Genomic DNA, 13,938 nt, shown 5'->3' with positions numbered 1-13,938 from the left:
AAAACATAATAACCCATCGCCGTAAAACAAATATAGTTTCCAAAATATACATACTATGTATAGTATGAAAATACTTACAATAGCTTGTAATATCGCAAGAATACAATACGTCACAAAATTCGTAATTAACTACATGATGTCCGTAATCATATAATCTCGCATAAGCAAACATATCATATCGAGTGCTCATCGACACATGCTGACACACGAGTTCATGCAGAGATATTTTGACATGAATAGGACTGGGTGTAACAGTGATATATGCTATAGTATTACAATCACGTGAAGACTGGCGCTATGCGTAGCACATACGAGTCCTAATTGCCTATAGCAATCTAGGACAGGACTAACACTTACAATGAATCCAAAGTCAGCATATGGTACGATATGCACATACACGTGAAAGACTAGCCCTGGCCTAGGTGAATAGTAACATCGGTGCAACAACGATGATCATATAACGTAAATAGAATCACACAACGATAAATCGATAATTCATGTCACCATAACACTATTCATGGCCATAAATATAATTAAGGCATCAATAATAATACTTATACCTGTGCATCCCGTAAGACGTAGCATAACTTCATAACTTTTATCAATGCTCTAAATCTTATAAATGTCACGCTAATATAGGCGTATTGTAGAAAACTCTTTATGAAATGTATAAATGGAAACTACCAAATATATATATATATATATATATATATATTGTATACTATATAAAAGAAAAGACCCACTCACAGTTACTTGCAGTGTCACATCCGTTCAAGCTAGGAAGCAGGAGTCTCCAATAGTAATCGCACCTAAGCATAATATTAGGGCCCGTTACTAAAACTCAACTAAAATGACTAAATTTGAAAAAATGGAGTGTAGATTTGGAATTAGAATGTCGAATTACGCTAAAAGGGGTCCCCAACAAATTTTGTGAAAAGTCAACGAAAAGTCGACGGTCAACCCTAACAAGTCAATCGAGACGCACTGGTGGTCAACTATGTTAAAACTTCAGAATTTCCCTAAATTGATGTCAAAAATGGACTTGGGACGTCAAAATTAGCCTAGGTAGGCTTCAAGAAAATTTCGAAAAAGTCAACTAACGATCAACAATTAACTTTAACAGAATATTCCCTCATTAGAAGGAATATTCCTCTTCAATCGCTAAGTGGATCCGGCCTACAGATCCGGGTTTGGGTAAACGGGTTGTGGGCTTGGGCTTTTTTTTTCCTACATCGGGTCGGGTTACCCCATTGGGCTCGTGGGTTGTACCCGTCGGACCCAGCGAAGATGAAGGTCGATTTCTGGGTTGGTTTGGCTGGGAAATTTCTCGAACTCCGATTTGGGTTCAAAACTCGATCATTTTCAATGATTCAAAAATCAAAACGAAGCTAAGGACGTAAAGGACAAGATTCTACCATCATGGTCTCTTGCCATGGCTGGAGTTCGCAGGAGAAATCCTGCAAAATCTCGAGTTCCTCTCTGGAAATTGGGAAATTCTTCCCCGACGTGATTCCTACGTCCAAACACCACTAAACCGTCTAAAAAACATCCCAATCTTAGTTCTAGGCACGATATACAAATTTATAGGAATGTTTCAGGCCTTACTTTCGCTAGAGATGACGAGAACTCGCCGGAGTTTGTCGGGATAAGAAAACCATGTACAGTGGTCTGTCACTGTCGAGATTCAAGGATTTTGGCCTGGGTTTGAGAAAAAGAATGAAGTGGTGATGGTGGTGTGGTGCGACGGAGGTGATGAAGCTCGCCAGAGTAGTGAGGTGTGAAAGTCTCAGCTTGCCGAGAAGGAGAAAGGGTCCTAAGTTAGAGAGAGAAAAAGAGTTGTGAAGGATAATTGAATAGAGAGAGAGTTGAGTAATGAGGTGAGGTGTCAGCAAGAGAGTGGTAAGTAAGGAAAGGGATTGACCAATGAATGAAGAGCCAGGAAAATGGGAGACACGACAAAAAGGGAAGAGTATGGGGTGTGGGCCCCACGTGGCTCACAAAACAAGCCACAAAATATCTCCCAATTGAAATTACCAAATTGCCCTTCACGTTCTTAGGTCCGTAAAATCTCTATCATAGCTCTAAATTCGATTCCGCTTGCGCCATGTGTTTGTAGTGACGAGCATTACGAGGATACGCCAGAAGAATGTTTCATACATCTTACAATACATTGGTCAACGAAAGTCAACACCCTCGCCTCTAAGGGCATTTCGTCAATTCACTCATTTAAAATTAATAAAATCAGAAAATTTAGGGACGGGTTGTCCCATTAAGCTTTTTTACTTGTAGGACAAGCAAGTCTGCTAGGTTTACTATAAATAAAGGGATAATGTAGGAAAAAATAGACAGAATTTTTCTATAGCTCTCTTTTCTCTCACTCTATCTTTCAGTTAAATTTAGACCACAACAAAATATAAGTTTTGTAAGGTTTCGTGAAATTTGAGAAAGTATGTCATAGACTTCGACATTTTTTTTTATTCAAGTAATATTCTAGTTAATATATTCTAAATTAGTGAGATTGGAATTTAACTATTAAAGAGAGCACATTTTTGTAGTCAACTTAACTTAAATCACGCATTTGCTTTGTAGGATTATACATTAGCAAAACATTTTTAGTGCTTATTTAAGCTATCAAGGGTTTCAAGAAGTGTTGTTTATAATCCAATATTGATTTATAGTTTCAATATAAAGGATGATATGCCTCTGAGGATAGTAGTATTGAACAAGAACAATTTATTAAAACTAACCTTTCATGTAGTTGTCGTTAATAATTTGACTTACAAGTTCAACGAAGACTTCAACGAAGACGAGATATATATATATATATATATATATATATATATATATATATATATATATATGTATACATGTGATGAGTTCGAAACTTTAATTACTACCACCTGGTGATGTCCGTCAAGCAAAAAGAGAGAGATATACAGTAGCCCAATAAGGCCCACTTAGTCCAAATCAAGTCAATACTAACCAGATCTTTGCCAATACTAACCAGACCATAAGATCTCAACCAGAAGAAATTTTAAAGTTTTTCAACCCTTGATGGATTCCACATTAAAAGCAGAAGGACCTCTGCATAATGAATATGTGACACACATTCTACTATAAAAAGATATTAAGGTTTTTTATTGTTTATTTTCTACGGCCTTCGAGCTTAAGTTTGTGTGAGCCTCGTTTTGTATCTTGGGTTATTACTTTTATTTTGTTTAGGCCTTTAACTTTCTCGATAGTTGTTACCTGGTTCTTTTTGAACTTTGTTAGTTTTTATTGTAATGAAAGTTGTTTTTGTGATAAAAAAAAAACAAAAAACAAAAAATAAAAACAAGGGTAATACTATTCACACTTATTTATATTTCTCATACATCTCTTTCAATTTTCAGATGTTGGATTGAATAACTTCAAGAAGATTAATGACAAAAAATTAACAAAAATATATGAAAAGTAAAAATAAGTGCATGAAAGACATTATTAAAAAAGAATTCATGATGTACATTTGCCTCCACGTGACTTATAGTAAAAACAAGAGTTTCAGTTCATTAGTAAACTAAAACGTTTTAGATTTGAAACTTCTATAATTGCAAAATTATTTTAAGACCTTATATTGAATGAGAGAGCAGATTGAGAATTTTCCTCATCAATTAAACAATAAAATGAAAATTTTGTGACATATATATCCTTTAACAAAAGGGATCCTTATTTTAAAAAAAAAATAAGGACATCCTCTTGACCGTTAGATTTGGCTTTGTGTGGTTGAGATTGTGTGACTTATGATTTAATTTCAATCACACAATTTCATTAAAGCCAATCCAACGGTCAATAGGATGTTCCCATTTTTTTTTTTAAATGGAGATCTCTCTTGTTAAAGGATCCGTATGTGTATGTATATATATGTGTGTTTTGATTGGAGTAAGTACTTAGCTTACTCTGCGACTCTTAACCTTTCTTTTCTTCACCCGTAGCTTTAGATTACGAGACAATTCATGTGTTTAGAATAAGATCTCTGTACCATTATCTTTTTAAGGAAGAAAGGAAGCATCGGGGCCACACTATGGGTGGTGAAATGAGAAACGTGTAATGGAAGAATGTGGGTAGTAAAACCGAACTTGTCAAGAAAAGAACGAAAAGGGGCAAAAATGAGACAATAAATACACTATCATTCGTGGTTCACGAACAAGTGGTTGATGTGAGTGGTTAATGTAATGTGAAATTTACATGCATTAATAGATGACTTCTATTTATGTGCTTTACTATCCGTTGATTATTGACAGTCACTAATCCATTGACTGTATAGAGTATCACGACGAGTCATTAATATAATGTTAGAATTATGTAAATTAATAGGCCATAACTATACTTATGCGTCTTGTAAAACATTAATAACTGACCGTCACTCACCTGCATGTAAATGGTTGATACAAGTTTTCCTCTTCAAAACAATGTGCATTCCAACGTTCTCTATATGACATTTGAAATGACAGCTTCTGTTATTTGTCACCCAAGTCCACATGAGCTTAATGTAACATAAAAATGATGGTCCAATTCTTTGCCTTACAAACTTGGCCATATGTGTCATGAGTCTCTTGACACATAATTGATTGAACAATGCAACAAAAGTCAGTAGACACAGTATCTCTGTGGTATCAAAATGCTTGTCCAATACCAAAATTTCTTTGCTTTTTTCATTTGCCTTGTAACCAAGGAATAAATATCGATATTATCGGCGATATTTCGTCAATAATATCGTTTTTTTTTTGAGATGGCGATATTTTTACACTTATCCACTTAATTATCGTCAAATATCGCGATATTATGCAAATTTGACATAATCCCATAACAAAAATGTCACACGCATGATTTCAACAGTAAAATTAAACACATAACAAACTTCTTCCTAATTCAAAAACCAAATGTATTATAGCATCAAAACCCGATCATTCTCTAAATCCGTTTTAGTACCTCCTGGGTGCACCACGCCCATTCCCGAGATTCTGAGTATGAGCTTCCGGTTCGATTCGCTTGACACCAGGCATGTCAGCCATACCGAGAGCGGAGAGCATGTCGAGGGTCTCCTTGTCGACGGAGATCTTGTCGATCTTGATAGCGGACTCCTCGGGGACAAAGTCCATGCGGCGCTCGCGCTCCTCCTCCTGTAGCTTCAGGGAAATGCCACGAACCGGGCCCTTCTGGATCTGCTTCATGAGGTGGGTGGAGAATCCGGCAATCTTGTTGCGGAGGTGCTTGGAGGGGATGATGGCGACTTCCTTGAGGATCTTCTTGTTGGTGTGGAAGTCTAGGGTCATGCGCGAGTAGTAGCGCTCGATCACCTGGCGGGAGGATTTCTTCACTGTCTTTGTTCGGACGCGACCCATGGTGGTGGTGGAATTGTGCGGACGCAACCCATGGTGGTGGTGGAATTATGCGGCGAAGCTGGGAGGAGACGAACATCGGGTGAGTGTGAGCGTTCGTGAGAGAGGCAAAAAGAGGGTAAGGGAAGGGAAGTTAGGGTTTTGGATAGGAGATCTCTGTTGGTGGGATTATGAGGTTATTGGGCTAATGTACAAAAATTGGAGATGAAATTGGGCCACTGTATTGTCAAAATTTTGGGCTTTGTTTGTTAAATTGAGTCTGTTTGGGAGAAAACTTACATAAAAAAACTTTGTCGTGACATTTCGATCAAATAATACATTGTTATGTAAAAAATACTTACACGTCGTAATGCAATATTAGATCGAAATTTCATTTGGCAGTTAACTCATTCCATATAAATAATTCTCTTGTTTGGAATTTGCTAATGGAATGGTTAACAATCAAAAGCGTTTTTAAGTACTTTTCTAATTACGTTTTACTTAAAAACGCTTTAGGTTATAGAAACTATTTTCTGGAACATAATCTAGAAACTATTGGGGCTAGCTAGTAGTGAAAATTTTGAACCTCATAGGAACTCTATGTGGTACTAAGTCACTCATGTATCTTACCATGCAATGTATAAAGTGTAAAATATTGTACTAATTCATTATATATAAATGATTATGGTGTGTTTAAACTTCTTTCATTAATTACTACATATTTTCTACACTCACAATATTTGCCAGCTCGCTATATAATCAACTTAAATCAGTTAAATCCATCATGCAATGCATTTCCTTCCAATTTTTTTTTATAAACTAATAGATAATTGACTAAATAAATATCCTGCAAAGTTTCAATAAAAATTTCCAAGTTTTTCTTACAATTTCCGTGGTTTTTATTCAATTTTTATCGATATCGATAATATCCCGATATTTCTATCGAAATTTCCGTGTTTTTGAACTACCGATATTTCCGATATCATCGATATTTTAGACCTTGCTTGTAACCAATCTTGACCAAGTATATACTCTTTTTTGAAAAATTAAAAAGTGTAACAAGGCTGTAATTTCTCTTTTGTATTGATTTCCTTTTTATCTAATGAAACTTCATTCAACTGAAAAATGCAAGTGGCAAGTTTATGTAAAGATTGTGCATGATTTGCTCTCTCTTTGCTCATCATACTTGTTTTTTTTAACAAACGATCGACACTCAAGGAGTGGGGAAATGGCTACGCTGGACTAGCAATAATGTGATTCAAATTCTCCTTTGGTGAGAATCGAACTTAAAACCTCTCATTTACAAGTGAAGAGAAAAAGAATGTTTTCGCATTCCTCATTTTATCTCCAGCAATCTCTGATCTTAACTATTTCCGTTTATTGGTTATTCAATCTATTGATAAAAGAACCAAATAGTAGCTACAGAGGAAAAGAAGAGTGCATAAATCACTCTAGGATAAAGTGTAAGTGCATAGATCACTCTAGGATAAAATGTAAGCAAAATGTGCACTTTAAAAGGTATAAAAAGTGAAGCACAAGGGTTGCAAATTTGGAGTGGAGTGATAGAAGAAAGGCAACACAAGGGATTGAGATTCTCTTTGGATCTCACACTCTGGAATCTACAGATCAAGCAATCTAGAGCTTTCAAGAGAGAGAGAGAGAGAAAGATCTAGGCGTTGGAGAGAGAAATTATGTGTGAGGTGGGCCTATGGGATCAAACAATTTAAATTGAACGGTTCTAATTGCTCGGTTTGCAAGCTTCGGAGTGTGAAATTCAAAGAGGATCTCAATTCGACCACAAGAAACATGGAATTGGCACCAAAGGACTCATGCTTCACCCCTAGTACTTTATCAAAATGGAGAGGTGAATTCAAACTTGTAACCTCTTTCAACTTTGAAACGAGAATTGCATCCTATTTTTAGAATGAGAATTGTATGTATTGGTTTGTATGTAATTTTTGTTGGTTTTTCCTTTAAGATATCAAAGTCAACAACTACTTTAGGGATTGGATGCTTGTTCTCAATTGGTTACCTGGATTATACATGAAATGAGGATGCTAAGGTGACGGTTTCCAAATCCAATCATGCAATACCATGTGATAGAGCTACTTCTCTAAAACAGAACAAAACATCCACACCAGAAAAAGGCAAAGGTATCGGATTAACAGGTCTCTTATGCGATACAGAATAAATGCAACACAGAAAAGAGCTAACGGTTCCAAAATATAAATTAAGTAGCTCTCTTCATAAAATTATCAAATTCTTAAAATATCAGTAATTAGATGTTTTAGATGCTAAGCTTTCAGCTGTAAGAGCATATTCACAAGCTTAGTGTGTGTTCAACTACTGAATGGTATCCCCATTCCAAAACGCTCCTGTACGTATCAATTTCTTCCTTCGTCACAACTCGACGACAAAACAAAAGATGATCTTCCCTTTTAGTTTCCGCTGCTAGGGCTTTTCGTCAATCAAAAATATCGGATGGAGGGAACGATGCTCAGCGTCAAACTGAAGGGAAATGCCTGTTGAGGTTGTAGGGCAGTGAGTAGAACTCTTCACTCCTGGAATCTGTGTTGAAATTCTGGAACTTTTCCCACCAGTGCCTGCCACTGTCTCTCCGAGTTGCACTGTGTCCACGACTGACAGTTAAGTCCAAGAAGAAAGCAACAATGATGCCGACGGTTGCTGGGGACGAGAAAATTACTTGAACTATATTGTTGAACTGCAGTTTGAAATAAGCAACATTCATATGTTATCACAAAGTTCTCTGTAAGGCAACATTCAATCTGTGGAGAGAAGTTGCAATTAAAACTTACTCACCCAAATGGAACGAGTGTGAACAGGACTGCGATCGGAAATTAGGAAGTATTCATGGAAGTATTCCGTCACCGAAAGACCCATGAAGAGAGAAAAGCCTACGATGAACTTTGTCCGAAAGCTGTTTAGGTTGCAGAACTGGAGCAAACCAAGACCAGCAGAAGCTGCACGGCACAATATATATCACCATCGACATTTCAAAAAATGAAATGAAATTGTGAACTGTGAAGGAGCACAGACATTGAACTGAGATATATTAACTACTAAGTGATCAGTCCACAAACTCAAACCGAAACATCAACAATGCGTAGTCATAATTACGATTTAGGATTGAAATGCATACCAACATAGGCGAAGAGGACGCAATACAAAGCTGCGAAAATTGGTATTGGGATAGAAGCAAGAAAAGCCCCGAATTTTCCTGCGTATGACATAATTGATGATACCCTCAGACTAGATTATGAAAACAAAGTTATGAACATATAAAGCTCCGGCTGGCACCATAGTTTATATTGTTAATGAGCATGTAAGTCATTTAGATTAACATTCGAAATTTACAATGTAAAACGGCGTACTGTACCTAATACAGAGAAGAAGAGCATAAAGGCTGCTGATATCTGGATTACTCTCCGGCTTCCAATACGCGTCATTCCCAGAAGGCCAGCATTTTCACTAGAAAAATAGGGTAGGATCATTACATCACAGTTGCTCTCTTTTTCTTTCAGTTAACAATTATAGTTACTTCTTTAGATGAATTTTCTGAAAGGGCAGAGTTCTACAAGCCACATGGTAAAATGGATTAAGAACTATGCAACCGTGGGGCACTTGTAATATGGATTAAGAACTGGGATTCATATTATTGTTCTTCAGAATTATATATGCAGACAAACTGTAAAATGGAGCCGGATAAGCATAGGTCCTTACTCCAGAATTCTGCAACAAAATATATCATAAGTACATAAATTTAATATTTACACTGAAGCAGAGGAGCCAGATACTGAGCCAAATATGCCATCCAGAAGAGTGCTTACGCCCTGAAAATTTTACAAGATGAGGTATTCATTACCAACAATTCTAAAAATGTGATTAACATAGAATTCTATTGGACCAATTCCTACCAGCCAGCCGACACCTCTGCTGAGAACAGAAGGCGGTATGGGGGTGGCACTCCCATATCTTGATGCTGCAATAAATGTACCTGTAGACTGCCCCAAATGAATGGGGAGAAAAGATATGTCAGCGCAAATGAAAGCAATGTTTATACATTTTATACACTTCACTGAGAAACATATTTCAAGTCGAAAGATAGCATCATCTTAAGATGAGAACGGCATATTTATTCTTCGCTTACAATGTCGAGAAAGCCATCTATGAAGGCATATTAATACAAGTTTCCTCCAGAAATCTTAATACAGATGTCTGGTCTACTTTATGTATATATGCAAAATAAACATTTTCCTTCGTAATTTCAACCTCGAACTTCATATGTCTTACCTCAATAATGGCAACCAAAGCCGCAGCCATCATTGCAAAAGTATCTCCAGCATTAAAATCGGGACTACCCCATTGAAATGGATAGGGAATCCTTATCCTGCATATGGTGAAAGAGAAAACGTTATTGAATGTCATACAGTTATTATTAAAATCAGGAATTACGTTACAATGATACCAGCGTTGCATGCAGGACTAAACTTCGGGAGCATGAAACCAAGAGATAAGAGTGGATGTAATTGTTTATCGAGCCTCAGCAAGTGCACTATGATAATTAGGCTTAAGTTTGATCTCAGGGTTACTCAAAACAGGAAGTTTTCTTCAGAACATGGAAAACACCCACAACATAATTGCAGAAACGCTGTATCACTAGAACAGCTTTCTCTAACAGAAAAAGAAAAATAAGATCCCATGGTTACACAAAACAGGAACTGTTCTTCAGAAATATCAAAAAGCACGAACACACATCATCATTGCAGAGTGCATAACTAGAACATGTTTGATTGTTTCAAGTAACCCACCTCCAACAACTTCACAATTTAACTGTATCCTCTATTTTGGGGTCATATAATTACACATCTCAATTATCATTGCAAACAAGTATTTGCCGCTGAAGTAAACTGTCATCGACAACTCTCTTACATAACAATCACATGGGGAAACAAATCCATTACCATTAGCCATGATTGTTGGGCACTAACATAAAAAATAAAATAGGAAACATGAATGATCGATTGAAAATGTCAGTACAAGTGCTTCTTGCATGAAATGCAAATGCTAGAAGTTGAAGCTTACCAAGGAGCAGCGCTAATCAGCCCAGAACGATCAGTACGGCAACTAGTTTGAGTTGTATAAGGTCTTTTCTTATACGCACCAGCTGCAGTCAAAACTTCTGCATATATCCATACAATTGCAACTGAAAACAGTATTGCAAATCGACCAAATATAGGCAGTTTTAACTTCATCGTGTACTGCAGTAACAATGGTTAAATATCAGAAGAGATAAGTAGTAAGATATGCATATTTTACATTCTGTACATAATATAACTTGAGATATTGTAAATTAAATTGAAGATGTCTGCATGAAAATGATCATTCAGGACGTTGCCCACCTGTGATATGAAAACCACAAGGATCAGTGCTGGTAATCCAATTTCAACACAGTTTGCCAGCTGCAAGCATCAAACAGAAAGAAAAAACACATCAAAACAAAGTAATACCGACATGTAGTTGACAGAGAAGCTTAAATGAGCTCTGAGTTACTTAACTAATACCAAATCCAGGTTTTAAGTAGTGCCTAAAAGCTCCAGTGATCAAATACTATTATTTTTCGTAGAAATGACATTTGGGATTAACTTCATGAATTGACCACTAAAGGTTCCAGGAGCTTTTCAATTTCTTTCTTATAAACCAATGATTTGAACTGAGCAGTAACACAATGATTGGTTCAGAATGGTTACCTGAGGGAAACCAAATGCAAAGAACCCAAGTCCAGTAAACGTTACAAGAGGAACCGCAGAGAGAGGGCAAAGATACCTGCATCAAGCCACATCAATAACCAAGTTCTTTTTTGGACAAAGTAACAACTACAAAATCACATCAATAATCAACTTACCTTCCAAAAATTCTCACAAACCCAAGAAAGCCAAAGATCAACTGGATGAAAGATGCAACCGCAATTGCTCCTTGCATTGCTCTCATGGTTTCCTTAAACCTCTAAAGAACATTCACAGATTACAATGAGCATAAGTAAGAAAAAAATCAAAACACCGGAAACCATAATGCATTACACTCCCTCTATCTCCGAAAGAAATAGTAAATGATAACCATTTTTATGTAAACCCATCATCAACATCCAAACATGAGTCAAACAGAAAGCTAAAAACTATGAATAGAGGAAAATGGAAAGATTGTGTCACACTAACCCGGTGGGGGTCTATGTAGACATCGAACCTCCTGGACAAGGCAATGGAGACAGCAGGGATGATGAAGGCATATGATGCCCCCATCACCACCGGAAGCCGAGTCCCTAGCCAAGTCTGCAATAGTGTGTTGATCCCAGCAACAAAGAGGAAAGTCTCAATCACTTCGGCCTTCTCCACCTACACAAAAACATAGAAATTGCTGTTATAAATAGAAACACTGTTTGAAAATAAATGACCAGAAAACAAAGAGGTAAGAACATTTTTTTGAGGGGTTTAAGGAGGTCTTACATCGCCACCACCCATGAGAGGGACAAGTAATGTGGGGATGAACACGGTGGTCCCAAGCATTACAATGAAGTGCTGGAATCCCAAAAGTATGGCTTCAGCTGCATTTAATCAAACAAGTTTGTAGCAGGAAACCAAGAAAAAATATGAGGGAAAATGAAAACGGAAAATAAAATACGGGGGATCATAGCCAAATAAAAAATACTTTAATGCCGTGATTGGTGTCCCGGAAAATGCAGGAAAACGAGAAAAAGAGAGGGGGGAAACTGAGAAAATTTTTAGAGACTCGAGAGAAAACACTGAAACACGAAAAGAGTTTCAGAAAACTCATGGGATTATCCAGAGAAAAAATACCATGTTAGTACAAAGGAAGTAACTTTCTCACATACAGGAAATAGCCTCTGGAAAACCATTTCCTTTTCTCACAACCCATTTTTTCTTGGCAACCAAACAAAACTAAAATTACCCAAAAACTCAGAAGATGTAAAATCAACATAACCAACAGAAAAAAAAAAAAACAGAAGATAAAATAATGGGGAGCCTAATAAAAGGATTATAATGTTGCAAAAAAAAAAAAAAAACTTTAATGCTCTGTTTTATTTTCTGGGAAAAAGCAGAAAAACGAGAAAAGGAGTGGTAAAAGCAGAAGATTTTCAGAGACTTGAGATAGTTCATGCGATTAGCGAGATAAAAAAAAATACCATGTTAGTATAAAGGAAGCAACTTTCTCACACGCTCAAACTAGTCTCTGAAAACTATTTTCGTTTCTTACAACCCCTTGTTTCTTGGCAACCAAACAAAACTGACATTGCCCAAAAACTCAGAAAATGTAAAAATACCATCACAGAAAAAAAAAAAAAAAAAACTTTCTCCTATGATCCATCATCCATGGTAAATATAATATGATGGAAACAGGATAGTGCTCTGCGTGTGTCTGTGTTAGAGAGACAGAGAGAGAGTGGGTACGCCATGGGGGAGGGGAGGTGACACAGAAGTCGACGCCGGGAAGCTGGTCCTTGATGGGGTGAGGTTGGAACTCATCTGCCTTTTGGGGTCCTCCTCCGCCGCCAGCCATGGCTGTTGGTAGTGGAGAGGAAGGAAAAAGCTTGAGCCTTTGAGGGGGAGGGTTATCTCAGAAACTCAGAGCCTCTCTCTCTATTGCTCTTGAGTCTGAGCTGTGTGCTGCGAACTGTGTCCGTTTCGGTCCTAAAAGCGGGACAAGTGTGTCGATGTGACTCTTTTATAATCATTAATGACAAAAGGATTAGAGGGAGAAGATAGGTTTGGCGCATGGTACGTTATGACTTTTAATCCAAAATCCCAAAACCATTTTTATCACCATCTTACTTACCAAATTGCTACATTTCTTTCCGGTTTCAATAACACTCAAATGCAAAAATGGCGCTTTATCATAGGGGTGAAAAATATATTCAAATTTATGTATATTGATGCGGGTTCGATTCTCACTAACTCCCTTTTTCCCCTAACAATTAACTTCTAACCTACTAACACATTCTTCAACTCAAAAAAAAAAAAAAAAATACTAACACTAATAAAGTTGGATTTTACACAAATTACTTGGTTGCGTATCACTCTAATAAAGTTGAGTTTTGATGATTGAATCTTGTGTACGTGGGACTTACTTGTAAATGTTAAATGTGAATGTCGTCAAAAGTAAATTCATGAACTCACTCTTCAGTCATGTCTAACTCCAAAATAAATAGTTCATACTATTTGGAACTTCCAAGAAAAAATTTGGTTCCTTATATTGGAAGTAGTCATTTATGTATACTGACATGTTTACTAATCTGCAATCAAAATTAAAGAGGAACTAAACTTATGAAGAGTTGGAACTCGAAATCTCATCCAAGTTCTTTACTGAACAATCTGAAATAAGTAGAAATGATACTGATTCAATATTAGATGTTCACTATTGACCTAAATTAGAGTGGAAATCAAAATTTTACCCATTGAATTGTAGAAATAACGTGAGGGCACAATGGGTAATCATTATGAATTCCTACTAGTTTGTTTCTTTTAGAATCAAAATACTCCACCCCTCA

General features: G+C 36.7%; 2 protein-coding genes across 2 annotated transcripts; both read right to left on the bottom strand.

The window, feature by feature from the left end:
- Window positions 1-4,821: 4,821 nt before the first annotated feature.
- LOC126586976 (40S ribosomal protein S17-4-like) lies at window positions 4,822-5,509 on the bottom strand. Its single transcript, XM_050251940.1, has one exon. It carries the CDS (start codon window positions 5,379-5,381, stop codon window positions 4,962-4,964), a length of 420 nt encoding a protein of 139 aa, XP_050107897.1. The 5' UTR covers window positions 5,382-5,509; the 3' UTR covers window positions 4,822-4,961.
- Window positions 5,510-7,583: 2,074 nt separating this feature from the next.
- On the bottom strand, window positions 7,584-13,059 carry LOC126586874 (nucleobase-ascorbate transporter 4-like). The gene is made up of 14 exons (XM_050251841.1): window positions 12,842-13,059; window positions 11,879-11,976; window positions 11,591-11,767; window positions 11,281-11,381; window positions 11,126-11,201; window positions 10,778-10,837; window positions 10,461-10,636; window positions 9,669-9,765; window positions 9,293-9,379; window positions 9,150-9,208; window positions 8,755-8,846; window positions 8,518-8,595; window positions 8,178-8,338; window positions 7,584-8,079 (listed from the first exon to the last, which is right to left on the bottom strand). Exons 1-14 carry the CDS (start codon window positions 12,948-12,950, stop codon window positions 7,861-7,863), a joined length of 1,590 nt encoding a protein of 529 aa, XP_050107798.1. The 5' UTR covers window positions 12,951-13,059; the 3' UTR covers window positions 7,584-7,860.
- Between the last annotated feature and the right edge of the window lie 879 nt (window positions 13,060-13,938).

This window comes from Malus sylvestris, chromosome 10 (genome assembly GCF_916048215.2).
Source record: "Malus sylvestris chromosome 10, drMalSylv7.2, whole genome shotgun sequence".
Taxonomy (NCBI): Eukaryota; Viridiplantae; Streptophyta; class Magnoliopsida; order Rosales; family Rosaceae; genus Malus; species Malus sylvestris.
The sequence above is the reverse complement of the archived record's forward strand: the minus strand, read 5'-3'. Positions and strand labels throughout refer to the sequence as shown.